Source organism: Misgurnus anguillicaudatus, chromosome 8 (assembly GCF_027580225.2).
Source record: "Misgurnus anguillicaudatus chromosome 8, ASM2758022v2, whole genome shotgun sequence".
Lineage (NCBI taxonomy): Eukaryota > Metazoa > Chordata > Actinopteri > Cypriniformes > Cobitidae > Misgurnus > Misgurnus anguillicaudatus.
In genome coordinates this window covers 21,606,015-21,625,000 of record NC_073344.2, presented here as the reverse complement: position 1 = coordinate 21,625,000, position 18,986 = coordinate 21,606,015, and the positions used below count along the sequence as shown (strand labels likewise).

General features: G+C 34.5%; 1 protein-coding gene across 17 annotated transcripts in view; it reads right to left on the bottom strand.

Annotated features, from left to right (window-relative positions):
• Positions 1 to 7,014: 7,014 nt before the first annotated feature.
• Positions 7,015 to 18,986, bottom strand: part of ptprt (protein tyrosine phosphatase receptor type T) — a 342,074-nt gene continuing 330,102 nt past the window's right edge. For all 17 annotated transcript variants that reach the window (XM_055214314.2, XM_073870461.1, XM_073870460.1 and 14 more), the window contains 3 exons: positions 18,044 to 18,207; positions 15,152 to 15,287; positions 7,015 to 10,891 (listed from right to left, as the gene is read on the bottom strand). In XM_055214314.2, coding sequence (XP_055070289.1) covers positions 10,838 to 10,891; positions 15,152 to 15,287; positions 18,044 to 18,207 — 354 coding nt within the window. In that variant the 3' untranslated portion in view covers positions 7,015 to 10,837. The remainder of the gene's footprint in view (positions 10,892 to 15,151; positions 15,288 to 18,043; positions 18,208 to 18,986) is intronic.

Here is an 18,986-nt window from a genome sequence, read left to right as displayed (position 1 = left end):
AGTAGTAAAGTAGGAATAGTAAAGTAGTAGTAGTAAAAGTATTAGTTCTTAAGTAGTAGTAGTAGTAAAGTAGAAGTAGTGGTAGTAGTAAAGTAGTAGTAGTAGTAGTAGTAGTAGTAGTAGTAGTAGTAGTAGTAGTAGTAGTAAAGTAGGAATAGTAAAGTAGTAGTAGTAAAAGTATTAGTTCTAAAGTAGTAGTAGTAGTAGTAAAGTAGAAGTAGTGGTAGTAAAGTAGTAGTAGTAGTAGTAGTAGTAGTAGTAGCAGAAGTAAAGTAGTCCACCACAGTATCCAAGATCTTTCAATAAAACCAAGCATCATGAAAGTTGTTAGGTTGAGTATTAAAAAAAGAAACAATTCTGGTTACGTTAGCAGCATTGAAGCTTTTGTGTGATGGTGTTTTTGTGTCAGTATTTCCTGTTGTTTGTGTGCCATTTCCAAGCTTTTTCTCCACTGTGTTGTATTTTCTCTTTCATTTGCTCTACCGCACAACCCCTCCATCTCTCCGTCGCCCCAGAGTCCTTCCTGCCCCAGTCCCTCACTCTCAAGAGTCAATAACATCTGAAATATTCCTCCCTCCCTGCTCTCCACGTGGCCCTTGTGAGCCTTTTTTAAAATCTGTTGGCTGACCTCCACGTGTGTCAGAATCAGCCACCATCTGCAAAGCCAGCAGCCCCTTTCAGCCCAGCGCCGCCTAACTCTGAGTCCCTCCAAACAGCCCTGACTCACTGCCAGAACGTTCAGCCAAAACCAAAGCCCGACAGGCAGGGCACCTCTCGTATCTCCGACCACTTTCACGCTTTCAAGGTCGGGGAGGGAGGGAGATCTCTGTACTTGACCTAAATTGCTTGCCATCTTATGCCACTCAGTGTAATGTTGCCATTATGTGCCAATTGGGTAACCTTGATAAATTAAATTTGGAATTCCCAGCGGATGATGGGATTTCTGGTTGGTAGGCTGGATTTAGAATTGAATTTCATGTAATTGACATTAAGGATTGTCAAAGGATAGATTTCAATTTTTTGCATTTTGAACATATAATGAATGATTTCTTTTTTAAGTTACACCATAACGATTCAAAACAAAGAGGAAAATTGTTACTGTTTATTATTTTTTATCTTTATAAGTAGTTACATGCATTTGGCTTATGCTTTAATCCAAAAAGACTTAAAGTGCATTGCAAACTACATTTTATCAGTTTGGGCATTCTCTGGGGACCGAACCCATCCTTTTACAGTGCAAACAATAAAAAAAAAAAACTGAGAAGAGAGTGCTGTTCGCCTATCATCATTCACCCCAAATTTATCGAGATACAAATATCTTCCAGCCCTGCATGCATATACTCAGAGTCATATACAGATGCATAGTGTACATACTGTCATGTTGATAAAGGTCCATTCACCAGTGATCATTCGGTACTGTATGTATCTTTCAGCATCTTTCCAGCTTGTAATCTATAATTAAAGCTTCATAGAGAACCCAAACACAATTTCTTCACAGGTCATTTTCAATGAGATCAAAGAAGCAGTCTATTATTTCGACCTTTCAAAGCAAACATCTGCAAGCACTCATTCAGCCGTACAGTCAAATGATCTGACAACTAGGTTTGTTTTACTTTGAATGATACCTAGGGCAGCATTTCTCCATAGGTTACTCACAGGTGTAAAATAATAATGTTTATAAACAGTGTTAATAATTCATCAGCGCTGACCTGACTTGCAATGTCCTCGCTGTGAGAGGGGATTAATAATTTGTAGTTGGGTGAGAGAAAAAAGCCTCTGGCTGACAGAGTTGACTGACAGACACAATAAAGATACCGCTGCAACATGCAAGCCTGAAGTATTGGACCACCAGAACCTTCTAGCAATGATCCCAACACCATTACAGCATTAAAAAACTGAATGACCCGTGACTTTAGCCCTGAAGTTTTAAGGGACACTTCTGTAATCTTTTAAAAGTCGTGCTTTTTATTTTTTATTTCTGGGGTATGAACAAATGGGTTGTGAACTAAAATAGGAATATTATACATTTTCTCATTTGCATTTTAAAAGTTTAAAGAGTTCAACAAAATGTGCAAAATTCATGTGGGAATACTGTGCTGAGAATTAATTTTTAAAATTACAGTTTTGGTCAAACAGAGGGCAGGGTCTTGACCAAAAGCAACTCTGTATTCTCTTAAAAAAAATTGCAAGCACGTTTTTGCTAAATATAAATAAGTTATTATATGCTGGTTGATGCACATAAATAACTGAAAAAAACTTAATTTAAGTAAAAAGTAAAACTTTTGGCTACCACTTTACAATAAGGTTGCATTTGTTAACTATTTGTTAATGCATTGGCTAACAAAAACCAACAATGAACATTTGTTCATCTCACACTGTAAAACCTAACAGTTTACTTAACTCAAACCATTTAAGTAAACCGGTTGCATTAGACCATTTAAGTTTTAAAACACCTACATTTAAGTACTGTGAACTTGAGTCATGTGCAATTTTGCACTTATATTTAAGTAGTGTGAACTTAAATATAAGTGCATAACTGCATATGACTCAATTTGTTTAAGTTCACAGTACTCAAATGTATGTGTTTTAAAACTAATGCAACCGGTTTACTTAAATGGTTTGAGTTGAGTTAACTTTTAGGTTTTACAGTGCAGTTCATGTTAATTTTTGCATTTACTAATACAATTATAAAATCAAACATTGTAACTGCTAACATTAGTTAATGCACCATGAACTAACATGAATAACTGTATTGACATTAACTAACATTAACAAGAAATAATACGTGCTGAAAAACTTGAAAGATAATCTTGAAAGACAATCTTACTTTCTGATTTATTTGTTTTAATTTGCATCAAACCCAGGACATTTATTTCTGTCTTTCATAATAAATTTCAGTTTTTATGTTCAGGTAAACTTTTGCTCTAATATGAATAGAAAGTACTTGATTGTCTGGATGCTGTAATGTTAGTTTTTGCATTTAGCAGTTGCGTTTTAAGAGGCTTTTCTTTTCAAGACAACTAATTTTACCTCCACTTGTATGCGCAATGGTTTTTTGCTGTGCGGTGTGAAATGGCACAAGAGTTATAATGGCTGCTGGACTGAACAAAGATGCTTTTCTTATTAACCCAGAGAACAAACTTACAACACAACCAATGTTTATTTTTAATAGTACAGCTTCTCAGTGGGGCTGTAAACTAATTTTATTTTCAAGAAAAACCTTAAAAAATATTATTTTGCTTTGAAAATGATGTATTTTTATAAAAGCTAGCGCTAATGTTTTGAGTACAGTACAGTGGCTTGCGTTATAAAAAGATGGTCAATTATAAAACCTTTCTATGTATGGTGTAGTCGTGTTAGCTTCTGTAATTTTTCAAGTTCACCAAGTCATAGCCGAGACATCACCCTGATCTTGGTTTTCTACACACTTTAAAAAGTAAAAGTTGCACTGAATAAAAAAACGTGTGGACACCGCTTCCACATGATTAAATTAAGTTTTGTTAAAATGAAACGAATAGTAATTAATGGTAATTTCATTTTCAATCATAATTGAATTACGTAGATCCAACAAGATTTTTTTATTTCATTTTAAGTTAACTTAATCATGTGTTTTTTTTCAGTATGGATTTACTTAAACAAATTATAAACCAATTTTAAACAACAGGTAACACTTAAAGTGTCAGTGTCCCAGACAGGGTATAGATTAATCCAGGACTAGGCCTTAGTTATATTAGGTATATTTAAGCAATAAGGTACGAGAGGCTCTGCTGTATCGTGAATAAGTAACGGCTGAAGGGCGTTGTTAGGCACGACGCGAAGCGGAGTGCCTGCAACCCCTTCAGCCGTTACTTATTCACGATACAGCACTTGCCTCGAGTACCTTATTGCTTTTATAAAACGGTTACCACACAATATTAAAGTAAAAAATATATTAATGCAACTTTCATGAAGTTAAATCAATAAAAGCATTCCTTCCGCTAGAAAAAATAGTCCCTGAATGCAAACAACAACATGGAAGCTCAAATAAAAACAACAAACTGCTCTCAGACTTTGTCTCATTATATGTTTATGTGTTGCTAAGGGTGTTGCTAAGGGCGCAGTGATATTAAATAGAACCGTTGGGTGAAGCGGTCATAGCAGTGTTTTATTGTGAATAAAGCACACCTATTGACCAATCAGAATCAAGGATTGGAACTAACCGTTTTATGATAGGTAATACGTGGTTTTTATAAACGTATCTTACAAAAAACATTACTGATGTGCATCTTAAGACAAAACATTGATATTTGTTAAGATGTCTGTGCAAGGTGAATTAAATTTTATACCACAGGTCTGTTAAATGCTGTATTCTGATTGGCTGAGAAATGTTCCGTGGGTATGCATTAATTTCTGATAACCGCACACCTAACTTATTAAATGTCTTAAAAATAGGCACCTGAGCAATGTTTGTGGTAACCGTGGTATAAGAGGAATAATTGACTCTGGTCCTTTGAATTATTTGGAAATAATGCACACCCACGGTGTAACGGCACTCTGCTTCGCGTCGGCATTGCACCTTGGGTGTGCATTATTTTCTTATAATTCAATGGCCGTCATCAATTATTCCTTACAAAATAACTCAAATATGCATTTTATTCGTGTGACTAAACCCTGGGAAACCACCCCAAAAAAATTCGTTTTGTCGACTTAAATTTTTTACTTAAAGTGAGACAATTTTAAGGTGAAAAAACTTTTTCAAATTACTCCAATTGGTACATTTTTTGTTGTTTTTTTAACTTAAAGTGAGATTTAATCAGTTAATCCAACTTTCACTTTTTACAGTGGCTTACTGATACTTGTAATAGTTAAATACTTACTAGAAAAACTACACAGGTGAAAGTTCACTTAGTACTAATTATGTACTTAGTATACACTGCAAAAAAATGCTGGGTTATTTTCAACCCAGCATTGGGTCAAAAATGGACAAACCCAACCCACTGGGTTGTAATTTAACCTAAACTGGGATGTTTTAACCCATTGTTGGGTCAAATATAAACATTTTCTGGTTTAATTTAACCCAAAGGTTGGGTTCATCCCTTTTTGACCCAATGCTGGGTTAAAAATAATATTTTTTTACAGTGTACAAAGAAAAAAATTGTCTTTACTTCTAAGATAAACTTAAAAACAACTACAGTAAATGTACTTTTTTTAGTGTACTATTTTAAAAATCTATTTAAGTATTAAAAGTATTTAGTATACATTTTTCTAGCGCACTGAGGTACTACTGAAGTAAAACTATAATTTTAATTAGTATAATTGTTGTGTATAACTTTTAACTTGTATTTAGCACAGAAAATAACATATACCAGAAATGTTCTTGTTGGTATTTAAGTATATTTAAGTATATTTTAGTACATTTAAATACCTTTTACCTGACAAACAACATAGAAACAAAAACAAACTTAACATGCAGTCTAAAAAATGCTGGGTTGTTTCAACCCTTTAATTAACCTAAAAATGTAAATTCTGTGACCCAACAATTGGTTAAAACAACTCACCACAGGTTAAATTACAACAGGTCGGGTCCGTCCCTTTTGACCCAGCACTGTGTTAAATTAATCCAGCATTTATTTATAAGTGTATGCTACTTTCCATCAGAAATCCTCTTTAGGTTTATATATTTGACATCAAAGCTGGCACAGGTATTATTTTTTTGTGCTTGGGAGTCTGAAGCTTACATGAAGTTGTCTTCTGTATATTAACCTCTGATGCAGTCTGAGTCTTATGCACCTTCACTATTGAGTGCTTTTGATGTGATAAAATTCAGTATGTGGACAGAAAGGATAAACGCAGTGAACTTTTTTAGAGCACTCACTACACAACATTGTCGACTGATGGACTTGTGTTTCTCATTAAATATCAGATTTTAAGGGTTGATTTGATTTGTCCGTTCTTTTCATAAATATGTTTTTGTTGTCTTTGTTTTCCTTGTTTTTTGTCTAGTATATAACTTATATTTTTATCTTTTTTCATGGATAGACATGTACGTGTGTGGCAAAGAAGAAACATCTCTATAGTTGTTTGGTGTATGGGCGTCTCACCACCAACTAATGTACAGAATGATAAACTAATGCATATTGTGTAAAAGCTTTAGGCGGACCAAGTTCATAAGAAGCAATTGTAGATGTTGATCTTAATGTTTTGAAGGACAATTGTGGTCTTACAATATTTATAGCAGTTCTGATATTGACTTTAAAAGTAAAATGCTAAAAAATCTTCTGAGGTCTTCTGAGAATAACTCCAAAATTGTTCCATTTTAATAAACCCATAAGGCTAAAAAGCTATATTTTTAAATATAATTTTAAATGCATTTAAAAAAAATGCCCAAAAAATGTATTGGTAAAAATATATTTTGTTAAATATACCAACAATATTATTGCAAATATATTTTTGGCAATATTTTTTGTATATTTTTTAATGTTTTTTTAAATATTTGTTTATATATGAATGTTAAAACTAAATATATTTTTAAATATTCAAAATTATTTAAAACATATACTGAAAAAAATATTCATTCAATTTACTACATTTATTTTAAGGTAAATTTACTACATTTATTTAAGGTGGTTGCAATCAATTTATTTAAGCTACATTTAAACAACAACAAAAAATTGAAATTGAAAAATAAAATAAAAATAAAAACTTTTGTTTAAATAGCTTGATAATAAATTGATTGCAACCACTTACCTTAAAAAAATGTAAATTGAATGAATAATTTTTTCTGTGTATTTTTGGCCATATATATATATATATATATATATATATATATTTTTTTTTTTTTTTTTTTTTTTTTGCCGTATGGCAATCATTGTTTGCACTGTAAAAGGATGGGTTCGGTCCCCAGAGAATGCCCAAACTGATAAAATGTAGTTTGCAATGCACTTTAAGTCTTTTTGGATTAACGCATAAGCCAAATGCATGTAATGTAATGTAAATATTTGATTCATGAACTAAACAGAGCTTCATCAGTTGTAGAAAGTTGCTGTTCAACATTTTGGTCCCTTTATTAGTTATCACAATTCCAAGCAACAGAACCACCATGATAATGAAATAACCGGCTCTACACACCACTTCTTTAGACAAATGATAAATAATAGTTCAAAAAAGAAATGTGCAAATACATTAAAATATAGTGGTCCAACTAAACACAGGCAATGGATTCATAAAAAATTCAAAAACACAAAGCCGACAAAACTTCACAATGAAAAGAAAACAATTTTCATTTGCAAATACAAACTTATGTAATGGCTGGTTCTTCAAGACATTGTAAAAAACACATATTGTCTTGAAAAATACATGTTTCAGCAGTTCAAGAAGCAGAAATCACAGTCAAGTCACAGTTTTCGTGCAAAAATCTTGAATTTACAACTCAAATCTCTTGCATTGTTATCACATTACAAAACATTGCTGACCAGTTCAAGTCCATTTAAAATGCTTATGGAGTTCCCACAACCAAATACAGTACCGCTTTAGCAAAGAGTTGTGTTGTTTACTGTAAACGCCAGCTGTTTTATTGGTGAAAATCATCTGTGGTTTGGTGGCAGTTTATAATTTGAACGTAAGATTATGGCACTTAATCTGATCAAAATCAGATGATGCTACAGGATTTACAAATACATGCAAGAACATGTCCAGGTCATATTTCACACTAAAATTAAAAGAAAAAAATAATTTATAGTTTGTATAAAGATAACTAAACCCATGTGAAGTCTGTTTTTGCATTAATGTATTCATCATGATGTTTTCCTTCACATACTCCTATTACTATAATATGATTTTAATTATAGTCAATATCACGGGTATATTTAACAGCCAACAATGCACTGTATGGGTCAAAATGATCAATTTTTATGCCAAATTTCATTAGGATATTAAGTGCAGTTCATGTTTCATGAGGATATTTTGTTAATTTCCTACCGTAAATATATAAAAAAAGTATTTATCATTAGTAATATGTGTTGCCAATGACTTCATTTGGACAACTTTAAAAGCGATTTTCTCAATATTTCATTTATTTTGCACTCTCAGATTCCAGATTTTCAAATAGTCCGCCAAATATTTTACTATCCTAGCAAACCATAAATCAATGGAAAGCTACTTATTCAGCTTACAGATGTCAATTTTAAAACAATTAGTCCAGGATCACTTTTAATCTTATTTGCATTTTTGTAATTACTGTTATGAAAATCATCCTTTTTGGACACAATTTGCATAAATTAAATTCAGTAGGATACAACTAATTGTACCATTTCATCCAGTCATACAATATCATAAAATCATATATTAAATCTGTACTTTTTTATTATTTTTAGCATTACAGTAAGCTACTGTACATACAACTCTAGAAAGGGGATTTATATGTCAACCTTACCTCAAGCCATTTTGTGGTGTAGTCACAAAATATTTATTTTTTCGTGTTCTTGGACACAATATTCTGCTTTTTTGTGTCATTGAGCACAAATGTCTTTTTCGTGTCACTCAGCATGAATTTCTATAAATAGTTTTTCTTGTCCCTAGCATGACTTTATTTTTGGTGTCATTTTATGTATTGTTTTTTACTTTCTATTTATATTATATTTGGGGTTAAGGATGTAATTTTATGTATTGGTTTATACATGATTTTCTTCCAATTTTTAAACTATCTTTGCTTGGGGTTGGGGTTAGAGTTGGGGTTTGGATGTCTGAAATGTAACAAAGTCGTTCTAACCCCAACTCCAAGTGACAATGGTAAAAATAAAAATAAATTTGTGCTGAGTGACACGGAAAAGACACCTGTGCTCGATGACAGGAAAAAACAAAAGAAAAAATTGTGTCCGTGAACACAAATAAATAATATTCAAATATTTTGTGACTATACCACGACTTGCCTTTAGATTCTTAGTTGTCATGTTAAAATCTTAACTCTTTCCCCACTATTGAAGAGTTAAAGGAACAGTATGTAAGAAATTGATATCAATTAATCATAAAATGGCCCTGATATGTCACTAGACATTAAGAAAAAAAAAATCATTTCAAATACTTATATCACTGACAAAAGATTTTGTCATTTAAAAAGTGGAGTTGCAGCCCTCAACTGATGTTTATGTTGTCATTTTGTGTATTGGCCACCAGTTGTGTGATTGCAGTACCAGTTTTAGCCACAAGTTTTGTGATTGCAGTACCAGTTTTGGCCACAATCCTACATACTGTTCCTTTAACTCGTCAATTAAGAGAAAACGCTTCCCTGCCAATGACGAGTTTTTCCGGCAATCCTTATTTCCGCTATTATCCAACAGGTGGCGCTCTTACCCAACTTATAAAACCTAAAAGTATTCCCCTAAGGCAAACAGTTCAAACTCCATGTATGTTTGATCATCGCTCTGAATCTGATTTGTATCAAAAGTCCTTCAATCAAAATTTTGTATTTTTTAGGAAACCTACCCATATTTCAGAGGTGATAAAAAGAGAACAAATGAAGGTAGGTTGAAACTTTTTTGTTTTATTTTCATTCGATATATTGTAGGACTGTCTAACGATTAGTCGCGTTTGCAGAATAAAAGTTCTTGTTCACACAACATACGTGGGTGTACTGTGTAGAATAATTATGTAAAATTACAAACACATGCATGTATATATTTAAGAAATATTTGCATGTGTATATGAAATGTATATTTATATATAATTAATATTATATATAAATATTAATATTTATTATACAAATATATTTTTCTTTAAATTATACATCCATGTGTATGTATTTATTTATACATAATTAATATACACATTACACCCACACATATAATGCAAACAAAAACCTTTATTCTGCAAACGATTAGTCGCGACTAATCATTAGGCAGTCCTTATTGTATGTTTATATATTTAAAGACGAACATTATCTGGAAGGCATTAAACTTTTGAAAAAATCATAAAAAATGCTGGCAACTTTAAAAAAAAAACACTGGCGGGGAAAGAGTTAATGGTCTTAAAAATAGCCATTATTTCATGCAAAATTATGCTTATTTCTTCTCTTTTCACTTTAGTGTGAAGTGTGATCTGGATATTTCTCTAGTTTTTAGATTTACCCTTGCAGGTAAAACACATGTAAAGTGCAAATGACAAAGCAGAAAATACTTTAAATCTTGATTCACTGCCTATACCAGAAAACCTAAACCACGATGGCATTGACTGTTTATAGAAAGAACAAACACTAAAAGAAAAAGACAAAACAGCAATTGAACAAATATTACCCAGTTCCAACTTTCCAATGAAGAAAAAAATCTGTATGTTGGTGTGTAGTCAACCGCACACATACTGTAAGAGACTGCAGGCGGACAAATGCATCAAAGAGAGGAACCACGAAACCATCAGAATAACAAAAATATCAGTCCTCGCGTTTCTCAGCAAATTTGCGTAAGCTTTCTTGTTTTTGTCTTTTTATTTTCTTTAAATCTGTACAGAGCTCAGGGAAAGTCTATTTGATAAATCCCAGCTGGCACGTAGAAAGAACCTTATTTTTATCACCATTGTTCTTTACATGGATGGGAAACATTCAAGGCGTATAGCTAAAAAGAAAAGCAAAACTGTACAAGATTCACTTCACGGTCCAGGATGCTGGACTTTGACAGAAGAGAGAAATAAATGGCAAATAACATTTATACAGTATTTTACAGCGAACCCGAGTCGAGGGTCGAACTTGTTCTCGTCACAGAAGCTCAGAGGAGAGGCTGTAGCACGAGTCCGTGTCGAGATGAGATGTCGCTCTGAAGAAGAGGAGAAGATTGCCCGGCTTGTTTATTTCTCGTCTTCACCTTTCACACGTCTAGAAGGCGTTTAAGCTCTCCAGAGCCACCTCATAACAGAATTTGTACTGCTCCTAAATAAAAACAAAAGCCATGGCAAAAATTCATTACAAGTAAAGACGATGCTCAGAGGAGTCTGACTGCGCTTTCCTTTCACCCCAACATTAATAATACATTATAATTAGATTATACTGTCTTTTTTACAAAGGTAAAGCACATCTTTGCATTATAATGGAGAAACAGGATCACAGGTCACCTACAGTTTGATTGTGCCACTCATTCATAAATGCTGGATACCTACATGGAAGATTTTAAGTTAACTTCAAATTCAAGGACCTTTCAAGGACTTTCCAGGTCTAATACCCTCAAATTCAAGGACAAAATGTGGGGACACATTTCAAGTGAGAGCAAGGTTACATCATTTTACCTTATAAGATACATTGTTACAGTTCCCTTTCAAGGAAACTCGCGCTGCGTCACTGCGGTGACGATTGGCATTGCAAAAAATGATTTTGAAGAAAAAAAATTCTTTGTATTTTTCATACACTGCAAAAAATAAAATTCTAACTTAGTATTTTTGTCTTGTTTTCAGTAAAAATATCGAAAAATTATAAAATTAAAGGGGCCATGGCATGAAAATATTACTTTTTCCATGATTAAGTGCTATGATTGGGTCCCCAGTGCTTCTATCAACCTAGAAAATGTGAAAAAGATCAACCCAGTAACTCAGTTTTGTTAAACCATTCTCTACAAGCACATGAAAAAATAGGTTGTTGAAATTTGTTTCACCTTTTAATGTCATAAGGAGCTCTTATTATAATAATACCACCCCTTAATCTGCACTATCCCACCACAGCACTGCCATTTAGTGCAGAGAAAAGCACAATTGAGTTTTAATTGCAACAAACCACAATTATTGTGATCAATGTTTGAATTTCATCAGCTCATTTGCATTTTAAAGGACACACCCAAAACGGCACATTTTTGCACACGCCTACAAAGTGTCAAATTTAACATGCTATAATAAATCATTTATATGGTATTTTGAACTAAAACTTCACATATGTGCTCTGGGGACACCAAATATTTATTTGACATCTTAAAAAAGTCTTGTGCCATGGCCCCTTTAAGATGCTTCTTCTTGATGAGCAAAACGACCCAAGAAAATAAGTCTAGTTTTTAGACCAAAAATATCAAATTTAAGTGATTTTGTGCATAAAACAAGCATAAAAATCTGCCAATGAGGTAAACAAAAAATCTTGAAATTTTTCTTAAACACTAAATTCAAGTAAAATTTGCTTACCCCGTTGGCAGATTTTTTTGCTTGTTTTGTGCACAAAGTAACTTGGATTTGATATTTTTGGTCTAAAAACTAGCCTTGTTTTCTTGGGTCGTTTTGCTCATCAAGAAAAAGCATCTTAATTTAAGAATTTTTAGTTATTTTCACTGAAAACAAGACAAAAATACTAAGATTTTTTTTCTTGAAAATAATTTTTTGCAGTGTGGGGACGCCTCCAGGGGTAAGTGCGTCTGAATGTATATATCAAATTCAACCAATGGTGAGGCTTAACTACAAAGACAGGGTGACGAGGGAGCCAGTAAGTATATCGCTATCTGAAATATTGCCAAAGACGACGTTACAGGGACGCAGAAAGTATGGCAAGGGAGACGAAGCGTATCGTAACAACAGTTACATACGTAACCCGATACGTTTTCATGTGTCAAACACAACTATGAAAAAAAGCATTTTGTTATGAATCAACATTCGCAGAAGATATAAGCATTTAAAGAAAACAGTTTAACACGTGTGCTTAAAAGTCTAGAATTTTTATGATATTATCCTACACTACACAGGGAATAATATGGATTTTTTTTCCCCAGAAAACTTCTTGCATAAAATAGATTCAAGCACTTTCAATGACCTATATCTATGTATGTATATTTTCAAAAACAAAACTAGAAACATATAAAATGCAGATAATTATTTTCCAGGACATTGAGAAGCCTGTTGTTAATTCTGGAGTTCAGGATCATTTTAGACGCACAGCTGTGGATTTTTCACTTCTGTCCAGCTGAGCGAGATGTTGGAAGTGTAATCAGGAGAAGAGATTTGAGACAGATGTCTAATTACACCTGCGGTAGTCGAAGATACCATCTCGAAATTGAAGTCACCACTGCAGAAACTGCAGATGTCTATCTCCGGGGTGAAGGGTGAGGGAGGAATTACACTCTTTTTCCAGATTGGAGCGCTGAAGGGCGGCAAACACTCTGAGACCAGAGGAGCCGTTGCTTCAAGTGCTGTACCATTTGTACGATCTCATTTGTGGAGTTTGATCTACTTTCGCCTCAGTGATATTGGGGTGGAGTTTCTTTCTTGCCGTATCAAAAAACGGTACATTTTTGTACGACTCACATCGTATAAATTTATAAGAAATCACCACCATGTATACTTTCCTGTGAGATCAGGGGTCTCATTTATAAAGCGTGCGTACGCACAGATTTGATGGTAAAGTGTGCGGACACAAAAATTTACAGCAGAGTCTGTAAGTCTTTGACGTGTAAAAGTGCCTAGCGTCACTTTTGCTTGTCCGATTGCTGCAGGTTTTTGGAAATATAAGCCATTCTTCAACATTGACAGGTGCTTTTTTATATGTCTATGACATAAATTGGGCATCGTTTAAAGGCGGAGATCTGAAACTGATCCGCTGCGCACAAGTTCAAGCTCATTTTCAATGTATAGATGTTCACATCTTACGTGTTTTCTGCGTGTAAGTTCGTTTTATGAATCACACGTACGCATTTTTTGATAAATGATCGTAAGATCAAATGTAGGATGGTTTCTATGCAGCATTTTATAAAATTTGCTACTTGGACTGCAGTACAATTTCTTATTAGTTTTCACAAAATATGTGAACATTCGAACATTAGTAGCTGGGTTTCCATCTAAATGTAAAGCGAATCATTTCAAATTTCGTAAATACAGAAAAGTATTGCAAATTAAGTGCGTTTCCATCCAGTTCTTTAAGCAGTTAATGGTGGCATTGATAACCTAGTAAACAACAGTAAACAGAACAAAGCAAAAGCCTTAATTGAGTCGTAATGATAGTGGCCGAGAATCCTGTGCATTTCATTTGTGAACGAATTTGGTGTTTTCCCCTCAAAACCACTTCTGGACAGCTGCCGTTGTACTACTGTTGTTTTAAACTTTTGCATTTGCTTCGTAAAGCATTCAAGGGCTTGTCAAATCCAGCAGCGAAAGCAGCCAATTAATCACGTGGGTTTAATGTTCGCTATGTCAAAATGTATTATGCAAATGCGTTTTTATATCCCATAAGTCAAAAACCACCTCAATCGAGCGTAAAACTTTTTTGTGAATTAAGGGATTTTTATTTCTGAAGCGATACTTCAAAATGCGCATAAAAACGTGGAGGGAAACAAAGCTAGTGATACAAACTTTAGAAATACAATTAGCCTTGTAGCTTTAGTTCTTAGTCAGTATTTAAAAAGTGTTAAAGTCTAAACAGAATTGAAAATACTGGCATGTTTAAGACATCCACACAATCTCATTGCAATTGGTACTGTATGTATTTTCCAAGGGTATAATTCGTATTAATTTGTACAACCAACTTCGTACATTTTTGGACAATTTGCTTTTGCTGTATGACTGTATTGTGTTTAGGGGCAACGTTAGGGGTGAGGTATCCTCAGATTTGCTGAACGTCTGATGCATATGAACACTTATCTGGAAAAATTTTGCAGATTCTAAATCGTCCTCTGATTGGTTGCATTACACAGGATTTCAGGGAGACGTGTGTTGCGATCTTTAACGGTCCACCCCGGAAACAACCCAAAGCCGGCTGATCGATGAAGCAAGCTGTCGCATTTATATCGGTGACAATATGTTTTCTTAAAGTTGAATAAACAGTGCAAAGTATGCGAGATATTTTAATGTGTTTTATACTGTTATAAACTTTAGAGACATTTGTGAATGATGGTTGTACACCGATCTAATATTGCGGTGAACTCTCCACGCCCCTTAACATGACGCAGCACCAAGCGAAACGCGATTGGTTGCTTTACGTGTCAGTCATATGGCCTCTTGGCCATCAAAGCTGCCATGGTTCCCAGACCTTCAGTATGGCTATGCGAGACTAGGGGTGATGTATCATTATTAAATTAGTTCTAATAATCATATTTTTGGTTGATTCACTTGGTACAAATTTATATGAATTGGCCATCTCATAAACTGTGTGTGAAATCCCATGAGATTAGGTTGAGAAATGTATATTTAACGACCTTTATATTTAATAGTGGGCAGTATGGGCAGAACTTACCATCGTCTCCACCATGTTGGCTTTGTTGTTTCTCAGCGTCTTTACCGTGTGAAAGACGTCCACAATGTTTTGTTGCTGAATCATCTCACAGATACTACAGATGGCACAGAATGTCCCACTGCGACCACCACCAGTCCTAAAGAGATAAACCAAAACATCTCGTCACTTTACAATTTAAGTTTATTTTTATAGCTTTTTTTACAATTTTGCATTGCAAAGCATCTCTAATAATGAATCATTATGAAAAATACAGAACGCATGGTTTTATTGTAGATGTTTTTGTTTTTCAAAAGATGTTTAATTTGTCTATTGATTTGTAATCAGACTCCTATATTTTCACAGTGCATTGTCAATGTTCTTTTTATGGCCAAAACTTCATCCTGTTCCAGTTTAATGTGACAAAAATAAGTATGTAAACCATTTAAAGTTAAATTTCCAGTTTAACCCAGGGTAAACCATAAAGTTTAACCTAGCGTTTCTCAATCTGGGGTTTGTAAACCCCTGGTGGTTCATGGGGAATTTCAGGGGGGTCGTGAGTTAATGCCAAAATAATAATTAATTACAATTAAATCATAAAATGTAAATAAATTATATGAGGAATAATTGACGATGGGTGTGCATTATTTTCAAATAATTTAAAGGACCGGAGTCAATTACTCCTCTTATACCACGGTTACCACAAACATTGCTCAGGTGCCTATTTTTAAGACATTTGACAAGTTAGGTGTGCGGTTATCAGAAATTATTACACGGCTCTCTGGAATGCTTGATTCTGATTGGTCAGTTGAGACATTTGCCGGTTCGTTCTTTTCAATAATAACCGCTCCAAAGTAATAACGCATAGCCAGTACTACTTGTACGAGTAAAATCGCTCCGCGCCAATAAAGATCAATAAAAATTACTGTTTGGCACCATCTTGTGACAAACACTGGACATTGACAACCACGACAAGACACAGACAGCCTACTGAGACTGAACTTGACAAAATAGAGCATGACAGCTACGAAGCCAACACACAAAAAAATACAGAATGGGCATTAAAACTTCTCAAAGACTGTCTAAAAGAGAAAAAATGGAGACAGACAAGTATGAAGCAGAGGATCTTAATAAGGTATTACGATCATTTTATGCATCTGTGCAAAGTTTCGCGGAAGGATAAACATGTTAATTTAAAACAAATATGCCAATAAAATGTTTCAAATTCATATTCATGTCCGGTTTTTTTCTTAAGTGACAAGTAGCCGTGTAATAAGCGGGATAATGTAGAGGCAGCCGGTAGTTATCGGGAAATAAGCCCCTTCAGTCCTGATCACACTGTCGGGGCTTATTTCCGATAACTACCGGCTGCCTCTACATTATCCCTTACTTAATGCATTCCCACGGAACATTTCTCAGCCAATCAGAATACAGCATTCAACAGACCCGTGGTATAATTAAGAGTAATATTTGTTAAATAAAACACTTATAAAATATGATTTTTTTCATCTGCATGTCATGTTAAGCATTACAAAATAACACAACTCTACAATTATGTATGTAACCCTTGTTCCCTGAGAAGGGAATGAGACGCTGCGTCTCCCTTGACATACTTCTGGCGTACCTGTACACCCGCTTCGGCATATGCCAGATAAAGTGGGCCTTATTTATGCTCTCTAGCTTTTGCCTATGACGTCACACCCAACCATTGGTTGAATTTTATATACATAATCAGATGGCGTCATGCTGTAGGCGTTCCCCATAGCGTCAGCTCTCTGACGCAGCGTTAAGTTCCCTTGAAAGGGAAAGTCTTGAAATCTTTTTTTAACATTAAAAGATCCTGAATTTTAGAAAAACAAAAGTTACAGATTCAACTATAAAAAACTTTCTGATGTCATTTTCTACATTCATTAAAAAGAAGCAAAACACAAGTAAAAGCGTCAGTTGCTTTTAAATCAAAACATTAGCTTCAAAACGTGCACAATCACAGCCTACCCACCTATCAAAACTACAGGTGTTCACACAAAACGTCATTTTCCCTATCTGGCTATCATATTATACCGTGTTTAAAATTCAAGTCATACCTATTACAACACCAAACACCCTCCAACCATCACGTCTAGAGCTGAGTTAGGGATATGCTAAATAAATCACGCAAGGACACTAGGGTTGTATTTTCTCAGTTTTGACCCCTACAGTACAAAAAGCCCTTGGTACTATGATACAACAATGGTGTCAGGTTACTCTTTAAAATATACTATGGTACTATATGGCTTCCATATTCATATACCGTGACATTCACATAGCATCATTCATTGTGTTTGTGATAGCAATGACCAGTAATCAGTATCACTATAACTAATTATTACCAGCTAGACCAGCACCAAGCCAATGAACATTAATTCTGGTCTAAACTAGTCATTTTGTACCAATGGTATTCAGTACATTTATTTTGTTCCTTTTATTATTGAGCAGTTTTAAATGTGAACGCTACAAGCATCTTCAAAGTGAATATTTAGTTTGCAGAACATCACCGCTATTTCACAAGAATGACATTTTGAAATTTCTCTGCACCTGTTTTCAACATTTTGACAGTGAAGGGAAGGTAATAGAGTTGTCAGATCTTTTGTATCTTTGTGTGTCTTTAATTTGTGACATTGATAAGATTGTCCTTGTTTCAAAGGCTGCACGCTTTTATCCTTCACTCATTTCATTACTGAAGTTTTAATCTGGATTCTGATTTTCATAGACTTGCTATGAAATAAACATATGGAAGGCTGTCAAAATTAAGGTTGAGCTCTACCGGAGGTGACCCTGAATTAATGGCTGTAAACTTCTGAATATTTGCATAATTAACTTCACAACATAGTACTGAAAAAGTGTGCGTTGCCGGACCGTTCTGGAGGTTTCACTCACAGGCAGTGGACCACCGTGCGTCCGTCTCCTCCGTCATACTGCTCCTGCCACTTGGCCAATCGTCTGACCAGCTGCAGTATGGAGCGCTTGGAGAGCGGTGTGTCTCTATATGCTGGCCAACCAATGAACTGGAAATGCTGGACCAGTCGGTATCCGTCTTGAGGCTGAAAACAGAGCAGGAGAAACGTGAAACATCTTTATTCATAAACCTTTGTGTGATGTCATGTTTTACAGTCAACAAATCCTAATAATATATATCAAATGAGATCTCAACTGTAACTTTTAGACAGCAATAAAAGTCAACAGAACTAATATCATACATGCATACTCTTCAATTAAAAAAAGAGATCTCAACAAGGTCTCAAACTACTGCAACGAAGTCAGCAGTCAAAAGTCAGGATCGCAAACATTTCTCAAGACCAAATTATCTACAGCAGTGGTTCTCAAACTGGGGTCCGGGGCCCCCAGGGGGGCCCCACTTTTATGACATTTTATAAAATACATTTATTTATCATGAATTCTGTGTAATTAAAGCAACACCAAAGAGGTTTTTTTACCTTAAAATAACGTTTCCAAAAAAGTTTCAGTGGTTCATCCACACAAAACAGGGTGAATGGCACTTTCACATTCGCTTTGCAGCCCTCTATCGGCCAAAACCGCACTAAAGAAGTTTCCAACCGTCGGGTAGCGGTCCTGTAGTTCGAGTGAAAACTACAAAAACTTGCTTTACGGCAGACCTACAATCCAATCAGAGCCAGCTATGCTGCAGTATTTACGACAGTGGTAATGAACAATTACGCTTCTAACCTGTAGGGGGAGCAAAGAGCCAGAGTTCTTTAGTGTTGCTTTAAAACTAAAAAAATAAGGCTACTAACCAACAGCACTACTTTGTATAACTTAATATGTTTTGTTTAATTAAAATGTTAAATTTTAGGACAGTTTT